Genomic DNA, 14,309 nt, shown 5'->3' with positions numbered 1-14,309 from the left:
ACTCAAATTTTTATCTTTCACTTAATGCTGAGAAGTTAAACAGAATCACATAGAAAAGACAATGTTTTCCTTTATTTTCTAAAAAGTATCACCTTTATCCACATCTTTATACTTGCTAAAATATATGCAACAGAATATTGCATTTGAGGGAAAATAACTCAAAACTGTCTTACGGAAACTTTGTAGTTACTGGGAAGTCAAAACACTCAGATAAGACTTTGTTTTTAAAGAGAAAGTCACTCACAAACACAAGAAATATTACAAAATTGTTAATACAGGCCCATAGAAGAAATTTCAGTGTTATTTCTTAGTAAATAAATTTATGAAAAGAGAAATTCCTTCAAATTGCTTTAATGGAAGAAAAACATCACAATATAAAATAAGGATATATAACATTATATAGTCTTGTTTTCAGCTTACTTTCTAAATTTTAATAAAATGAAAATGTATTTAGTTACACAATCTATACAGACATAAGTGAAATACTTTCATAAATCAGAGTATATTTAATTCTCCCATTAGTGGGCCTCTAACTTTTTTGAAATCAGTAACATATTAACTATACATTTGAACAAAGAGAATTTTACTCAAGAGTCTTTCTAAGAGAAGAAAAACCTCTGAGACATTTATTCCATTTTACTTTCTTGGAAAAGGGAATGGGTAAGTAGTTTAAACTTTGTAACTTAAATAGGATAATACACATGAAATTTGAGCAAAAATAGCAGAAAAAGACAAACAGAAATGTAATCTTTTACTCCAACAGAGTAAAATGAAAAAGAGTAATAAAATTCTCAAAAAACAATTACCATGTGGAATTTTAGCACAGTCTCCCTCAAAGCAGTTTCAAAAACAGAGGAACACAATTAAATGTACCCCATAACCTTTACTTTCATGGTAATATTACAGTTCTGACTTTCATTACATTTAAATGTCCTTTAAAAAAATGAAACAAAATGTACTACTGACCTTTTCAAAAGGTCAAGTAACAATAATTCACTATTTCATTAAAGCACTAAAAGGTATTATGTAGTAACTTTAACCTAACGTTATAGACATCCCACACATAGGTGTAAGAACAATTTGGAATTCTTAATTTACACGAAAAATAGAAGAGCTATTCTACTATAGAAATCTGTGCTGTTATCTGAAAGAATAAAATTCCAAAGTCCCTTATTTGCAAAGCCCAGCCATTTTAAAAGGTCAAATAACAGGTCACATGCCACGATACTTTCCTGATTCAAGAAAATGTCCAAAATTAGCTTTTTAGTTAAAGCATCTAGAAATATTAATTGTTCTCAAAAAAAAAGCCAGATTTTCCAGGCTTCCAGGCAACAGAAATACTAACAGCTGCCTAAACCTCCATCTCCCCACACATCATCCCAAAAAGCTACATCAATTAACATATTAAGAATAAACAAAACCACAAAAATCCCATGTTTTCAGCCAGAAGACAGGGTACATAATAAACCTCAAATTACCTACAGGAAGAAAAATATGAAGCACTTTCCAATAGAACCTACTCTCGGACTCCCACAGCCATTCTTCTTAGAGTGTTAGGAAGGTCAGGAAAAAAATGCATGGGAGAGAGACTGCGAGGACTAAGTAAGTGTAAAAAAAAAAATAGTAACAAGCTCTGGTAAATCAGAACACTGACCTACAAAGAGAAGACTTAATGTGAACACAAAAGTCAAGGAGCCAGTCCTGGGAAAGAATGCTTTAGCGGTAGAAGATAGGAGAAAAGATAGGTAGAGACACCTTTTGGAAACTGGGTATTAGGAGGAAAAAGAAAAGTGGGAAACTTAGGCTCTTATATGAGTAAATAAAAAAACAACTCCTTCCCACCCAGCACTTGCCAACATTTCATCCATTAAATAAATTGCCTAAATAAAATACCCAACAGAAGAGGGTATTCTTAAACTAGGAATTTTATAAACTATTGCAAACAGCCAAAATGTCCATGAATACAAAGATACTGTCTTCATCAATGCAAAGCTACTATGAGACAGAGAAACAAAACGAGACTCACAAGATTTCAGGTGATAACAGACCCCATGCAAACAAAACCCAGAAACCATAAACAAATTATAATAATAAATGAAATAAGTGAGCATTTGTATCCAGATTCAGACATTTTAAAACTAAAATGAGAAATTATATTTTAAAAAGTGAAAAGAAATGAACGAGCTGAATAAACGCAGGGTGAAATGAAAATAAAGAAAAACACAAAATTATATGAAAGTGAAGGAATAAATTTAAAAAGAGTGCAAGGAAGAGCAAAATGAAATACAAATGTCATAAAGGGCAAAGAAAAAGCAAGAAAATTGCCAAATAAGAAAAATGAGAAAAAAATTAAAGACCATCAGAGAAAAGGAGTTGAAGTGGAACACAGACCCAAAAAAGTCCAGAGTACATATAATTGGAGATCTTGGAAAGAAAAATAAAATAGTAGAAAAAAATATTTAAAAATATAATCCAAGTACACTTCCTGGAGTTCCACATACCAAAAGGGATAAGTGGCCACATGATAAAAGTGACTCACAATGATCAACTCTGAGATTTATCTTAATCAACAGATTTTCTTTTTTTTTTTTTTTTTTTTTTGAGACGGAGTCTTGCTCTGTCGCCCAGGCTGGAGTGCAGTGGCGCGATCTCGGCTCACTGCAAGCTCCGCCTCCCGGGTTCACACCATTCTCCTGCCTCAGCCTCTCCGAGTAGCTGGGACTACAGGCGCCCGCCACCACGCCCGGCTAATTTTTTGTATTTTTAGTAGAGACGGGGTTTCACCGTGGTCTCGATCTCCTGACCTCATGATCCGCCCGCCTCGGCCTCCCAAAGTGCTGGGATTACAAGCGTGAGCCACCGCGCCCGGCCAACAGATTTTCAAAATAAGAAAAAAGTCCAGAGTCTCTAGGTAAAAGATCAAATATATAGAAAACAGAATATAATTGGAAACAGACTTCTTAAAGCAAATTAAAAAATGAAGCAAGAATGAAATAGAAAATGTTAAGAAACTGAAGAGAACTGCTTCTAGCCATTATGGAGTAAAAGAGACAGGATTTATCTTCCCTCCTTATTTAAAAATTGGACAAAACATATGAAACAATGATTTTCAGACATTAAACAATAGGAAGTGCAGGACAGTGATCCTTGAAAGAAGGGAAACAAATGTGAAAATGCCTAAAATTGTCTGGTTCTATGATGGGAGTATTTTCAGGCTGGAAGATAGGGATGGACAAACAAATAAGAGCATAATATTCTCCCTGATTTGAGAAGAAACAGGTGATCGAGGGGAGGCCAACAATTGCACAATTCGCAAGGTATAGTACCAAGCAGGAGAGAAATGCATGGAGAGTAGAGAAATATACACAGAGAAACTCCAGCAAATTTCAGAGGATTCCTGACAAGGAATCTTCAGCTGAGTACTGCTTGCTCCATGGATATGAGGAAAACACCCAAAGGTGGGAATGTACAGGAACAGAGTCTGCAAAACAATCTCAAAGCTCATACAAGGCTGGGTATAGCCATGTTCCAACCAGCCAGAGTGGAAACCTTGTAATATAAGAGTCATTAAATAGAGTGCTCAGAAGGTGTTGCTTCACTTGTAGAGACTAACTACCTTAGACTAAAGTCTGCTCTGGGTCTACCTAGCAATGCTTAAAAGCTTAAAGCTTAAAATTACTTGGAAAGACCAAACTGTTTCCAAGTAATTTAACTGTAGCTCACAACAAATCTCAAGAATACTTGGAGAATAAAAATATCTAGCATGCAACAGGTAGAATTCATTATGTCTAGCATCCAATCAAGATATACCAAGCACATATATTTCCTGCAAAGAAGCAAGGCAATACCCACAATAAAGAGAAAAATCAAGAGAAACAGACACAAAAATGGCACAGATGATAAACCTGATTTAAAAAATTAAAACAATTATATTTCATACGTTCAAGGTAAAGGAAAACATGAGCATACTAGAGACAGGAAAAATGTAAATAAAGACTCCCTCAAAAAACATAATGTTTGAGATTTTTTAAAAATATGCTAGATAGTATCAACAGCAGATTCCACCTTACAAAAGAAGGTATTAGTATACCTGAAGACATATCCCAAATAAAGAGAAAGACATTGAGGGAAAAAAAAAGTGAACAGACCATGAGTGAGTTGTGACAACTTAAAGTGACCTAAATGCATGTATTTGGAGTCCCCAACACAGAGGACAGAAAAGGAGGAACAAAAAAAAAAAAAAAAAAAAAGGAAGAAAGAAAGAAAAAATAGTGGCAGATGTTTTTTCCATATTAAATGAAAATATATACTCACAGATCCAAGAAGCTCCACAGACCTTACGGAGGAAAAGCATGCAAAAAGCTACACCAAGGTACAACACACATCAAAGTAACTGAAACCAATGACCAAAAAGAAAAATCTTAAAAGCAGCCAGAGGAAAAAAATATTCTATTTACAGAGGAACAAAGAAAAGAGCAGAGATTTCTCGTAGGAAACAGTGCAAGACAGTGAAGTAATATCTTTACAGTATCAAAAGTGACAAAATTATATAGCTGATAAATCAACAGTGCATAAAAAATGGAATCCTAATATTACTTTAAGGCAGACCATGATAGATTTAATATGTATATTATAAACCCTTTAAGCAACTAGTTAAAAAAAAAAAAAACACACAGCCAATAAACTGGCAAAGGAGATAAAACAGAATTACAAAAAAGGATTCCAATAATATAAAATACAGAAAAATAGGAAAAGAATTAAAAATATGTAAGACAAACAGAAAACACACAGCAAGAGTATATTTAAATCGAACCATACGAATAACCACGTTAAATGTAAATAGTCGAAGCACCTCCAAGTAAAAGGCAATGACTATCATATTGCATAAGAAAGTAAAGCACAGAAGAAACACACTAAATATTAAAACACAAATAAGCTTAAAATAAAGAGGTAAAGATAAACCATGGTAACATCAATCAAAAGAAAAATGGAATCTACATGTTAATATTGGAAAATACAGATTTCAGAGAAAACATTATTACTAAAGATAAAAAAGGTCATTTCATAATCCTAGAGGAGTCAATTCATAAAGAGTGCTTAACAATTCTAAAAGTTTATGCACATAATAACAGAACTTCAAAATATATGAAGCAAAACTGATAGAAATTAAACAGAAATTGAAAAAATCAACAAAGATCGTTGGAGATTTCAACACCCCCCCTCACTAACTGATAGAAAAAGCAGACAAAAAAAGTCAGTGAGCATAGTGCTACCCACTAAGGGCCTGGGTAGCACTCTGAACCAATTTGACCTAACTGGCATTTATATAATACTCTACCCAAAAGCAACAGAATATTCATTCTCTTAGAGTACACACAGTATATTCACCAGGATAGGCTATATTATTGGTCATAAAATTAAGGCTCAATAAATATTTTAAAAATTCAAATAATACAAGTTATATTCTGTGACCAAAATGAAACTAAATTATAAATCAATAACAAAAAGATATCTAGAAAAACCTTAATATTGAGAAAGATAATCATATTTCTAAGTGAGCCATAGATCACAGAAGAAACTAAAAGGCATTTGGAACTGAATAAAAACAAAACTACAGCACACCAAAATGTGTGTGATATAGCTAAACCAGTATTCAAAAGAAAATTTAAAGCACTAAATATCTGTACTAGAATAGAAGAGAGATCTCATATCAATAATCTTCCATCTGAAGAAATCAGGAAAGTTAAGATCAGAAAACTATCAGATAGAAACATAAAAATAATAGAGAGAAAAAAATTAATGAAATTAAAGGCAGGTTCTTTGAAGAAATCAGTAAAATTTATAAACCTCTATCTAGATGTATCAGGGGAAAAAAGGAGACATAAATTACCTATATTAGATATGAGGATGAAAGCTATTTTTAACGTATATCCATAAATTATTTGACACTCCTACCTCTAGGAGTTGGTGCCTTATTTCCCTCCTTTTGAACATAGACTAAGAAACTTGCGTCTAACACAATAAAGCAGAAGTAAAAGTGTATGACTTCAGAGACTAAGAGATTAAAGAGAATGTGCATCTTTATTGATCTCTCTGTTGTATCACACACTCAGGAGAAGCTAGCTGCCATGTTGTGATAACAGTCAAGCAACACTATAAAGATCCATGTGGTGAGGAACTAAGGCCTCCTGTTAAGAGCAGTAACAAACTGAGGCCTCATGGCCAATAGCTATGTGAATGAGCAATCTTGGAAGCAAATCCTCCACCTCTAGCTTGACCAACTGGCAGCCCAGGACAGCTTTGAATGCAGCCCAACACAAATTAATAAACTTTCTTAAAACATTATGGGATTTTTTGTGATTTTTTTTTTTTTTTAGCTTATCAGCTATCATTAGTGTATTTTATGTGTGCCCAAGACAATTCTTCTTCTTCCAGTGTGACCCAGGGAAGCCAAAAGATCGGACACCCTGTTTTAGATCATCAAAGTCTTGGCAAATATCTTGACTGCAAGATCATGACAGATTTTCATCAAGAACTACCATCCAAGTTGTTCGCAAATTTCAAATCCACAGAAACACTGAGACAATAATTGTTTTTGTTTTAAGCCACTAAGGTTTGAAGTAAATAGCAGCAAAAGATAACCAACATAGAGAGCATCATTACAGATCCTAAAGACATTAAAAGGATAATAATGGATTATTGTAAATAACTTTAAGCCAATAAAATCAGAAACCTAGATGAAACTAACAAATTCCTTAAAAGACACAAACTACCAAAGCTCGCTCAAAAGGAAAGAGAAAATCTGACAATAGAGACAACACCTAAAACTAATTATGTATTAGGTCACAGGAAAAAGTACCAGTAAGTTCCATGGAGACTTTTTTATAAACAATACTGTCTAATTACAATACAAGAAAAATCAGAAATCAGCAACAAAATTAAAAACCAAAAAGGACCTTCCACGAGAAAATTTTTACAACCTATTAAGGTGCATAGTAAATTGACATCATATAGCTTCTAAAAATGGTGGTGATAAGACTACATGTCAGCATCTATAGGATACTTTTAAAACAGTGATGAGAGGAAATGCAAAGCCTTAAAAACTTACATACATAAAACCTGATCACTGGCCAAATCTGGGACAATCTGAGGATCAAAATAAATAATGATTATAATCAAATAAATTTTTAAAAAATCCATGCATCCATTCTAATATAATTAAATAAATGAGAAAGCAGGCAATGCTACTCCTTATAATGAACTGACACTTCATAAATATAGAAATGACAAGAGTTAGAAAATCATCATTTGGCATCCGTGATAGTAATAGTTGACTCAAACAAAAGTCAATGGACGCTAAAACCACAGAACGTGTGTGAAAGTTTGATGCCTCAGAGTACCTCCCCAAAAGTACTTATTAATTACAAAAGGAGACTCTGGCAGATGATACCTTAACCAGGTGATCAAAGTTAACATCATTAATAATGGAACCAACCAGGTAACCTCACAAGCCTTGAGAACGACAAAACAATCTTTCTGTAGTATCCCTGCCAAAAATGCATTATCTGAATTTAATAGTGAGGAAATATCATTCAAATCCAAATTGAGATACATTCTACCTAATAGCCAATCTGTACTCTTTAAAAATGTCAAGCTTATAAAAAACACAAACAGACTGAGAACTGTTCCAGGTTAGACGTGACAACTAAATGTAATGTGAGATCTTAACAACAGACAGTAGGGGATGGGGGTATAAAACATACAACTGTATCATAAACAAAATTTGAAATATGGACTCTATCTTAGATAATAGTATATCATTAAATATCCTGATTTTAATCACTGTACTGTGGTTATGTATGAGTGTGTCCTTGTTGTTACGAAATGTATGCTCAAGTATTTAGGGATAAAGGGGAACTATGCCTGATTTAACCTCAAATCGTTCAGGAAAATAACGTGTATACACGCCCACCCACATACATATACTTAACAATGATCAATAAAATGGAGAAAATGTAAACTGGTGAATCTAGGTAAAGGGTATACTGGAATTACTTGTACTGTATATCCTTGCTAGTTTTCTGTAAATTTAAAATATATACAAAATATTTTTAGACACGTAAAATGTTTGGGTTAAGATTTAAATAAACTGCTAAGGCAGGTACAAACTGGAATTCTAGCTATAGCAATGATCATAAAAGAAACTTTCATCTAATCTCAATTCTAATGGCTGTACTTGTTTTCTAAGAGGCCTTAGCAGATATAGACATACATAATAGTATTTTGCCTAAAATTAGGTATAACATGCTTCCTGTAAAAAAAAAATGTAACTTAAAATTTTTCAACTTTTCTAAATGTTGTCTACAAGAGAATCATATTTTCAGCTAGGTAATTCAAGAAGAATACTTCTAATTGGAGAGGGAAAAGTGGATTAACTTTTTTCCATATGGAATAATGAATTTTTAACCTCTACTTTCTGTGATGGTCATATGGTAATTCCACATATACTCAAAGACTATGCGCGACGGTGGGGAAGGGGGCACAAGGTTGAGTGTAATGGTCAGAAAGGAAAAGTCTACACTCAAAATCCTAACCTAAGGTATCCTGGTGCAATGCAGAGAGAAAAAAATCCAGGACTGAAATCACACAGCCTGCGTTTAAGGGATTCTGATGTGATCATGAGCAAATAACGTCTCCGGTTTCCCATACCTTGATTTCTTCAACTAGAAAATGGGAATGATGATTCTTTTAAAAATTTCTGCCTCAAAGGGCTGAGGATTAAGTGAGCTATTTACCTGGAAAGCGCTCTGTAAACTTCAAAACCGTACACATGTGTTAGTATGTGTAATAAACTACATATGAGAGGCCACTGGAATCAGCAAAGGTAATTAATTCCATTGCTGTCATGCTTCTAAAAGATATTGTAACTGTGGGTGTACAGGTACATACGACTTGGCAAAGGGCCAAAATAAGGTTTTCTTCCCGAATGTTCTTTCTACGGGAAACACGAATATAATTAGCCCAGATTCCCGAGTGAACTCATCAACATTCGTGGAGGTGGAGGGTGTTAAAATCGAGTTAAGGCAAAATTTACCAAAAAAAATTAAACAGTCAATTGCGGGACACTCAACGAAGAAGGAAGCCAAACTCGGGGAAGGGCTAGGGAGAGAGGAGGCGTGGCCCCAGCCCCGCTCTACGCCGCGCGCCTCCTCGCTCCCCACCCCGCGCGGCGACCACCGGGGTGGCGGCGACAGCGACGCTTCTCAAACCTTTAGTCTCCCAAGAACCGTTACGCGCCGCCCCTCTTAATCCCCACAAGTCTGGGCCCCTAACCTCCTAGCCCGTCACAGACTTCTGCGCGCAGCTACGCTGCAAGAGGCTCTTTTAGCTAGCGAGCAACCACTGGGCGGGTACCTGAGCCGAGATGAATCCCTCATACACGGTTTTCGACCGGTTCTGGGGCAGAAGCAGCGGGCACTGGCGCAACAGGCTCACTTCCGTCACCGCCATGGCTCGAAGTCTGGACAGACACAGAAAAGCTGTAGACCCGCTGGGTCCTGCACATGCGCAGTCCGATTGCGCTCGGACGCCGCGGAGCGGAAACCCCAGCCTTGGCGGGAAGATCCTAGAGGATTCCGCGGGCGGAAATGAAGGTGAAGCGCAGGCCAGGCCAAGTGGCGCTCTGCGAGAGGCGACATCGGGGCTCCCCAGCCGGTAGTGAGAGGGAAGATTGCTCTCAAGTCCACAGGACTGACTGACCAAGATCATTCTAGCCTCGATTGTCCCAGGAGCCCTTTCGATTATTCTGTTTTACTTTATTGAAAGACTGTTACAACTTTTGGTGTTGCATTTCCTCCAGAATAAAATGACTTTTACAGCCTGGACGTTGTAGCACTTCTGTCTTGAACCTCTCGCACCCCCTTCTTTGCTGTTGTCCTCTCTCCCTTAACATACAGAATAATGTATTATTTTGTGTATAATTATTGTAATATAATGTATAACACATTGATTATATCATATATATTACAGTTCTGTGGCTTACTAAGTTTAATCAGATATATTTGAGACACACACGTATACGTATATGTGTATTGATTAGACTCAAGTCAATACTGGACTCAGTTCTGTGTACGGCACTCACAAATATATAAAACAAAACATGAGTAAAGATTGCTGATGGACTTGAACTTAATTTTCCTCTGACAGCCCTTGCAATACGTTTTTCTAACTCAGGAATGTTATCCATCCCATCTGATTAAGAGTTGATTAAATAAGAAACTTACTAAAATATTTACCATATGATTATTTGATTTTCCAATTTTCCAATGTATCACGTTTGAGCCCTACTATTTGAAAAACATCATTGTAATGTGCCAAAGGTTGTGCAAAGATTATTTCGTCCCCTACACATCTTTATTGCCCTCAAGACAGAATTTGACATCCTGAAGATTCTTAAAGTTTGACAAGAATTTGTCACAGCATTCTGGATGCTTACAGAAAAGAATGCTGGAGCAGTGGTTAGATATAAATTAGATTAAAGCAGTGGTTCTCAAAATGTGATCCTAGAACCTAGCAGCAGCATCACCTGGGAACTATGCAGAAATACAAGTTTTCACTGCTGATGGGGTTCAGGATATGCTACCCCAAAATATGGCCCCTTGGCATTTGAGAAAACAGCAAAACCTAAGATCACTCTCTGACCTTCTCCCATCCTTCTTCCCTGAGGCGGGTCATTGGATCCTCAATCCAGAGGTGCTCTTCCTATACCCACAGGAAAAAAATATCCTTATCTCTAAAGAAACAGGGACATAGAAAAGAATCTGAACAAAAAGACCTTTGACAACTTACCCCAGTTTATTACCATTAGACCATGCTTTGTCCAACCATACTTCCCCACAACTGTCCCCTGTTCCTTCTAAAAATGCACAGGTTTTCCTGTTTCTTTGGGCTTCATTTCTGAAGGCTCCCATGCCACATAAAACTTAAATAAATTTGCATGCTTTTCTCTTATTAATCTGTCTTTTCTTATAATGGACTCAAACAGGAATCTAGTAACAGGAAACAAAGATGTTCCTCATTCCCTACAGGCCCCTATTTCAAACCTCGGGAATCCCAAACACCGGGAATAGGGCCCAGCAGTCTGCGTTTTAACAAGCTCTCCAGGTGATTCTGATGCATGCTAAGGTTTGAGGATCTCTGCAGGGGCAGGACTTAACACCTGCTTTATTTTGCAACTCAGTGATTAAGGACCGCCATGCTACATGTTTTCTGATAAGAATAAAGTAAAGGCTGTGCAAAAGTGGGATCAATACAAAGATTAAGAGGACATATAGTCCCTTACTTTAAGCACTTTATAATTTATCTGTGAATTAAGATCTTTATTGTATCTAGTACCTTAAACTTCCCCACCACCACACTTTCCCCCATGGAACTTCTACCCTTTCTTGAAAGTTCTTCTCAAGTGCTATGTCTTTTTGGAAACCCTTTTTTTTTTTTTTTTTTTTTTTTTTGAGACGGAGTCTCCCTCTGTCACCCAGGCTGGAGTGCAGTGGCGCAATCTCGGCTCACTGCAAGCTCCGCCTCCCGGGTTCACGCCATTCTCCTGCCTCAGCCTCTCCGAGTAGCTGGGACTACAGGCGCCTGCCACCACGCCCGGCTGATTTTTTTTGTATTTTTAGTAGAGACGGGGTTTCACCGTGGTCTCGATCTCCTGACCTCGTGATCCGCCCGCCTCGGCCTCCCAAAGCGCTGGGATTACAAGCGTGAGCCACCGCGCCCGGCCTGGAAACCTTTTTTGTTTGTTTGTTTGTTTTTGTTTTTTGAGAAGGAGTTTCGCTCTGTCGCCCAGGCTGGAGTGCAGTGGCGCAATCTCGGCTCACTGCAAGCTCCGCCTCCCGGGTTCACGCCATTCTCCTGCCTCAGCCTCTCCCAGTAGCTGGGACTACAGGCGCCCGCCACCACGCCCGGCTGATTTTTTTGTATTTTTAGTAGAGACGGGGTTTCACCGTGGTCTCGATCTCCTGACCTCATGATGAAACCTTTTTTAATCTTCTGAAAATTATTGCTCTCCCTAATCATTTAGCATATTTCCTGTTGCATCATATGTGCTAATAAATTATTTACTAAATATCTTAATTTGGGTTGTTATAGCAGAATACCATAAACTGGATAGGTAATCCACAGAAATTAATTTCTCAGTTATGGAGACTGAGAAGTCCAAAATCAAGATGCAAGGACAAGATTTGGTGTCTGGTGAGGAGTCACTTCCTAGAACACAGTCTTTTGGCTGTGACCTTACATCACACTCACCTCTACTATTGATACACTGGACAGTGTAACCACTTGCCAAAAGCAGTTGGCTCCTTGATTCAGAATCCCCATAACTAGGTTACTAGACTTAAAGATTTCCAGCACATTTATTGCTAATTTACCATCTTAGTTTTTAAAGAAAAGACATCCAAGTCACTGTTATTGGTAGTTGAACTTGTAAATGAGCATTCTTTATCAATAAAATCTATAATTGAAGAAATCCAACTACCAGGGAACAAGGTAAGATACCATATAAACACTTTTTAATTCAATTACTCGGCTATTATCCTTGGGTGTTCAAGACTGAAAGTTGGATACTCACTACCATCATCAATTCATACGTGGTTGTGCTGGAACCATTGTTTATGTATAGCCCAGTTGAAGTCAGCCACCCCAAAATCCAAAAAAATTTTAAAAATGCTCAATATGTTTAAAGATCAGGAAGCCAAGGAACTACTTCTACCACCATCAGCATGATTTCAATTTTGGAATCACTCTGACAAACTGCATGAAGATCCTCATTAAAGTTCAAGTTCCACCAGGTATTCTAGGCAGGATTTCATTTATATACTTTGCCACAAAAATTGCTACTATTTAAGTGCTATTGCCTGAGAAGAACTGTATATTCTAACGCAGAAAAATATCCAAACATTTTGATAAATAAAAAGCACAAATTCCAGAAAGGTATGCTTACTATTATAACATTTATATTCAAATATATAAGTAAAGTTGCACTGTATTACTAGCAATGATTACTTTGTGGGAGGGAGATGGGAACAAAGAATGGAGATAATGGCCCATGGAGACTTTTATCTTTTATATTTTAATTTTTTAAAGGAGAATTATTAGTGTTAAAATTAAAAATTAAAAGTTAAAATGCTTATACCATTCCAATTAGCATCTGTTATCCCTATTATATAGCCCAAATGTTCAGCTATGTCCCCAGAGTTTCTTCTCCCAGTTCCCATTAGTAATGGAAGAAGATAGGACGCCTGCCATTAACATTAATAAGATTAATAAAGGAGAGATTGTTTGAGTCTGCTGAGAAGAAAGATGAAGGAAGAACCTTGGGAAATGTGAAAATAAAGGGAAAATGAAAATTAGGGGAAAGTGAAGGAAGAATAGCCATTTAAAAGAGTTTTCAAAAAAACTGGAAAAGCAAGCCAATAATATCCTATTCTCTGTGGCACTGTGTCATAGAATGGAAAAGAGAGCAGATATTCAAGATTAAGGCACGATCAGGAGTGTAAAATGCTACCTAAAGGCTGAAAAAATTGAGAATTATAGAGAGACCTTTGGATTTGATCATGCAAAAGCATTTATTAATTTGAAAGATCAGTTTGCTCTTGCCTGTTTTTCTATCCGTGCACTAAATAGCGGTTTATAAATTGTGATGTAGTGAATAATTTTTCAGCCTTGAAAAGAGCATATTCATAAGAAATAAACTACAAAGACTTAATTATGTGACCAAAGTCTGGTAGGGTGATATATGGAGAAGACAACCTGGCTCCTATAACCCTACCCCAACTCTTTTGGAGCACACTCCCTTGGTAGGCAGGTTTTACCAATAATGAGTCTAGATCCATTGCAGGTACAGAATAACAATTTCTGCTTCACTCTGGGCTGTAGACTTGAGGAGCAATGATACCCACAACCCAACTACAGGTAAACAAAAGACGATTTAAGGGTTAAGTCTGCTAAAAGAGTTGATGGGTTACAAAGATTGGGCTGGAATCAGAAGAATATTTATGGGGTCATCATCTAAAGAAAGGATAAGAATGTAAACGGGCAGTTCAAAAGTATAGAAGAATCCAGATTACTAAACAACTCTCTTCTTAGCAAGGCACGAAGACCCTCTTCCCAGGAAACATCAACCCCACACCCAGTGAAAGCCACTGATTAGAGAGATTAACAGCTCTTTTGTACTTTTTAATAAGCCACTGGGAGAAATGTCCTCAGATTACTAGCATCTAACAAAAATTACAACTCGGGAAATAAAT

General features: G+C 36.6%; 1 protein-coding gene across 6 annotated transcripts in view; it reads right to left on the bottom strand.

The window, feature by feature from the left end:
• The window catches only part of FANCL (FA complementation group L), a 77,182-nt gene extending 67,607 nt beyond the window's left edge, over window positions 1–9,575 (bottom strand). For 4 of the 6 annotated variants that reach the window (XR_009210124.1, XM_032178733.2, XM_032178734.2 and 1 more), the window contains exon 1: window positions 9,415–9,555. Coding sequence is in view for 5 of the 6 variants with exons in the window: in XM_032178733.2 (XP_032034624.1) it covers window positions 9,415–9,510 (96 nt within the window). In the remaining variant the exon portion in view is untranslated. Of the gene's footprint in view, window positions 1–7,108; window positions 7,147–9,414 lie in introns of all 6 variants that reach the window. The other 2 variants (XM_032178737.2, XM_032178735.2) reach the window with 2 other exon arrangements.
• Between the last annotated feature and the right edge of the window lie 4,734 nt (window positions 9,576–14,309).

The sequence above is a fragment of the Hylobates moloch genome, unplaced genomic scaffold (genome assembly GCF_009828535.3).
Source record: "Hylobates moloch isolate HMO894 unplaced genomic scaffold, HMol_V3 SCAFFOLD_15, whole genome shotgun sequence".
NCBI classification, from domain to species: domain Eukaryota; kingdom Metazoa; phylum Chordata; class Mammalia; order Primates; family Hylobatidae; genus Hylobates; species Hylobates moloch.
Note: the sequence above shows the minus strand (reverse complement) of the source record. Positions and strands in the feature narration are given on the sequence as shown.